Here is a 4,905-nt window from a genome sequence, read left to right on the forward strand (position 1 = left end):
CCCTTTCTCTCAATTACACCAGAGTCGAGTCGAGTCGAGTCCAACTTCACGTGCCGGTCACATCATCTCGCTCACTCACGGTATCTCTCCAACCCTCGTCTCGAGCCGGCATCTCCCTTTGACAATTGCTGGCTGTTGCTGATTGATGCCCTGACCTGACTACTACCCGGCGCATTTCCAAAGAAGAATTTACCTGCATTCCAGAAGACGACCTGCAGCTGGATCCACTTCACCGACATCTGTCCTGTTTCATCCTCATCCTCTTCCATCATCTTCAGCCTCATCCTCATCACCAACGCAAACGTGGCATCCACTACGCGACACTCCGGAGCAGAGGCAGCGCCGCCCTCGTCCCAGTCGAATCACCGCCGTCGACCCTCGCGACAAAGTCAGACCCATGCTACCGCCGCCGCTCGATCCGTCTCGCCATTGCCTGCTTATCTAGATGTCCACTCTACATCATCCTCCTCCACCATCTCCGCGATTACCACCCATAGCCTGCCCAGCGCGGCCGATTATATCGAGGAAGAGCACGAACCTGGAAGCGCCGGCGGATACCACATGTCGCTTGACCGCTCACCGAGTCCACGGAGACATGGCGGCTGGTCCTCGCCCGGTCTCAATACCGATGTCAGTCATGGTAAAGTACGTGCGACCTCGCCGGGCGTGAATTGTTCACAAACGAATGGAGGTGTCACTTGGGAAGCTGCGAAGAAGCGCAGTGCCAGGGTGGAACACGGCGCATTTGCGAGGCATCAGAGTCAGAATACGGGCTTATATGGTCGGTGGAAGAGAAAGTTGAGCGTGAGTTTGCCAAGGTGGAGTCATGGTGGACAGGAAGACCGGATTGTGGAAAAAGAGAGGTTGGAGAGAGGGCGGATACCACCCCGAGAAAGAGGCTTGTGGGCTGAAGGGTGGAAGGACATTCCACGTCGCATTGGACTGCTGATATCCAGGAGACGGAAGCATCTTGCGGTGTTGTTGCTGTTGGTGGGTCTGATATGGTGGTGGAACGCATGTGAGTGGACATCATACTGCAGAGTCACTTCTGCGCGCTGACCGACTTTTAGCTCTTGTCTTCTGGTATCGAAGAACTCCATGGCTCGGCGGCGGCGCCAAATTCGTGATCATCCTCGGAGCAAATCAAGGCGGAGGCGTGATGGAGTGGAAGGGAGCAAGAGAATGGGCCATTGAAAGGGACAGTGTCAAGAACAAGAAGAAATACGCGGCGAAATGGGGTTACGAATTGGACATTGTCGACATGAGCACGAAGAAACGATATGCGCACGAGTGGAGAGAAAGCTGGGAAAAAGTGGACGTGATACGAAACGCCATGAAGAGGTATCCCAATGCTGAGTGGTGAGCGAAGAATGGAGGACTGATGATACATGGAGACCTCGTACTGACAAAACTCGTCGCAGGTTCTGGTGGCTCGATCTCAACACCTTCATAATGGAGCCGTCGAAATCCCTCCAATCCCACATCTTCTCGGATCTCTCGCATAACGTCTACCGCGACATCAACATCTACAACCCGCTCAAGGTGCAGCATCCGCCGAACGGTACCTCCGCCTCGGGCAGCTTCGAAAACTACCTCGATCCCGAATCCCTCTCCCCTGTCGGCGATGGCACGCTTGAAAGCATCAACCTCGTCCTATCGCAGGACTGCGGCGGCTTCAACCTGGGCAGCTTCTTCGTCAAGAGAAGTCAATGGTCAGACTACATGTTGGACATGTGGTGGGATCCCGTCTTCTACGAGCAACGACATATGCAGTGGGAACACAAAGAGCAGGATGCATTGGAATACCTCTACACCAACCAGCCGTGGATACGCCCGCACATCGCTTTCCTCCCGCAGAGGAAAATAAATGCCTTCCCCAACGGCGCTTGCGGTGATGATCGTGGTCTTCCACCTGAAGGCTGCAAAAACTCTCTTACGACCGGTCTGCAAGGCGGTCCGAGAGCGGAGGATCGAGGCGAGTGTGGAGTGCAGGGCATCCACTACCAGCAGAAAGAGCGAGACTTTATGGTCAGTATGGCAGGCTGCGAGTGGGGACGAGACTGCTGGGGAGAAATGTATAATTTCCGGGAGTTGTCGAATCGACTGAATCGGAGTGCGTGGGAGAAGTTCAAGGATTGGTTGTGGGATAGTTGGCATTGGCGGGAGGTGAGGGCGGAGAAGGAAAAGAAGATGAAGGAGAAGGCGGAGAAGGAGCAGAAGGAGCAGGAGGAGAGGCAAAGGAAGGAGGAGGAAGAAAGGGCGCAGGAGGAGGCGAAGCGGAAGGCGGAGGTGGAGGCGAGGAGGGAGCAAGAGAGACAGTTGCAGGAGCAGGCGGAAGAGAGAGCGCGGGCGCAGGAGAGGGAGAAGAAGAGGGCCGAGGCGAAGGCGCTCGCGAAGGCTCAAGCGAAGAAGGAGGAGGCGGCACGGCTTCAGCATGAGGCTGAGGCGAGGGCTGATGCGCTGGCGAGGGAACGGGCTGCGGCGCAGAGGAGTCCGGAAGCTCAACCGCAAGACGCATGAGGGCCTCAGACGGGGCTGCAGATTGGAGCAGAGCCGCAAACGCAAAGCCTGCAGTCCAGCTGGAAGAACGAACGACTCTGCTTCACTGGGTGACGCACAAATCTCGCGTTCGCACCAACTGGCGACGGGAGATGGAGTCTGGCCGGCCACTGTTGGATTGGATTGCCTTCCTTCCTCACATTACCTTACAGATAGAAGCAAAAAGCATAGCGCGGTACGAACCGGAAATATTTCGGGGCGAGCATTTGGACTGGATCTGGCGGACTGCCGTTTACCATTCTAGGAAGCATAGCTTGCATGTATACCATTTACATTTTCACAGACCTTTTCTAAGCGCACGGTCGTCCTCGCTCGAAGTACAGGCTCCATGCCAATGAGGTGCCTTTTGGCTGGTGCGGTCGAAAGGGCTTTGTGGACTACTTAGGAGGGATATTAATGCCCGACCCTCCGACTTCTGGCAGCATTTTGACCGCACAGGTCTTGCTCGGGCGGCTTGGAGTGTACGGGTTGAGCAGGAGATCAGTGGTGCAGAACCGTCGTCGACGACTTCGACGTCCAATAGAGTCAATTCTGGAACAAAAGAACTCGAGCTCGACGATCAGCGGAAATGTGGAAGGTCGACTTCTCCTCGTGGACGACCCGTCTACAGCGACATGGCCTCTCACAGCTGTATCTGATCGTCGTTCACATACTCCACCCCTCCTGCAGAGCATTCGCCGTCGTCGCTGTTCGCTGTCGTGGTCCGAACTCAGTGGGCCAAGCGTTGGAGATGGAGGCGGTGTTGGGTTACTGTATTTCTGCAGCATGCTGGCCAGCCAAGAATGCTCGCTGAATGTCGCACAGGAAAAATTGATGGCGCGACTCTGGAACTGCGGCTTCGATGCCGATAGGAGAGTAGTCGAATGCTATCGCCGTTCTTTACCCAGGATGTGCCATCTCTCACTTGCGACACAAGACAGGTCATGTCGCACGGCAATGTACGATGCAAGATGAATACCTTTGCATGCTTTGGCTCCTTGCAGAAACGCGGCAACGAACACCATCTCGATCGACCGGGCCACCAGAAGCTACTGGAGATGTGTTATAAAGCGTCGCTAATATTCTCCTGGATGTGTACTCTCCTCCTTCCAACCGCAGAACACTTCTCGGGCTCTTATCACCGCTACGAAGGGACCGTCCGTAGCCCATTCTGCGGCACATGACGATCGCTTCTATGCTCAACGCTGCAGTCAGCCAACTCAGTCTTCCGGCTCCACCGCTGTTGCAGCTTTCTACCGAGCTCATTCAGCGAATCACCGACCATGTCTCTTCACCTGACCTGCTCGGTATGTGATTGGTGTGCAAACCTATCGAGGAAGCTGTGCTTGGACGTTTTGTGTGGGCGTACATCTCGAACCGAGTATGTTTGGCCACGGACCGCCACAGTCTTCGCCGGCTACATGGCATCGCTTTCAGTCCAGGGCTCTCCAAGCATCTTCGATCGCTTAGGCTGAAACTTCCAATGGGAGACTTATCCTCCAACAGAAACGTTGGGCTCTAGTTCCGCCTACACGAGATACTCGCAGATGGACCGGTGCACTGCTGGGAAGTCAATTGGACTTTGAAGCGACTCAGAGAGCTTGGAACGTGCCGGTTGGTCGTTGACCTCACGAGTCGACAACAGTTCTGGACTTTTCCTTGGCTAACGACCACACCACAGCGTATACCAGAGCTTATCACGATGTTCTGGACGCAGTGATGAATGACGCCGACTACGTGTGTACGAGATCGGAATTGATAGCCAGCGACCCGTGGACTGGAACCTTTTCGTTCGTCCCTTTCGCCACGGGACACTCGAAGCTTTACGGTCTCTACACCTCATCATCAACACGGTTTCTACACCTCATCATCAACACGGTCTCTACACCTCATCATCAACACGGTTTCCAACGTCGATTATGAGAACGGCACCAATACCTCGACTCTAAGGCCGCCCGGCTGGAGGGCTCAACACCAGCTACTTATGCTCAGCGCCAGAAGTTTGAAAACTCTGCGCATCGAGAGTAACACCGAGGACATTGGCGCAGGCATCGATAGAGGCATGGACAGCCTTGACAGTTTACTGGGCACGATTGTCGTCACCGATCTCCTGATGTATGTTCCTCTGCTGGAGCATTTGACCACTTTGAGTCTCGACAATATTGAACTACTTCTTTGGGCGTTCATCGCAGTCTGCCTCCGCTGCCGTGGAACCTTGACAGACCTCACATTGGACGACGTCAGGCTTGGAACGACGCTTTGGAAACATCAAAACATGGCGAGAGCGACATCTACCGGTGTGAAAGGAGACAGATGCAGCCCGAAAGTGAAAATGTCAGGTGGGGGATGTCAGGGCGAACCGCAAAG

General features: G+C 54.8%; 1 protein-coding gene across 1 annotated transcript; it reads left to right on the forward strand.

The window, feature by feature from the left end:
- Window positions 1-561: 561 nt before the first annotated feature.
- MYCGRDRAFT_107800 (uncharacterized protein) lies at window positions 562-2,804 on the forward strand (the record flags this gene model as incomplete). The annotated part of the gene is made up of 3 exons (XM_003856794.1): window positions 562-1,018; window positions 1,071-1,359; window positions 1,422-2,804. The coding sequence occupies 3 exons, from the start codon at window positions 562-564 to the stop codon at window positions 2,518-2,520; spliced, it is 1,845 nt and encodes a 614-aa protein (XP_003856842.1).
- Window positions 2,805-4,905: the final 2,101 nt, after the last annotated feature.

This window comes from Zymoseptoria tritici, chromosome 1 (genome assembly GCF_000219625.1).
Source record: "Zymoseptoria tritici IPO323 chromosome 1, whole genome shotgun sequence".
In the NCBI taxonomy this organism is placed as follows: domain Eukaryota; kingdom Fungi; phylum Ascomycota; class Dothideomycetes; order Mycosphaerellales; family Mycosphaerellaceae; genus Zymoseptoria; species Zymoseptoria tritici.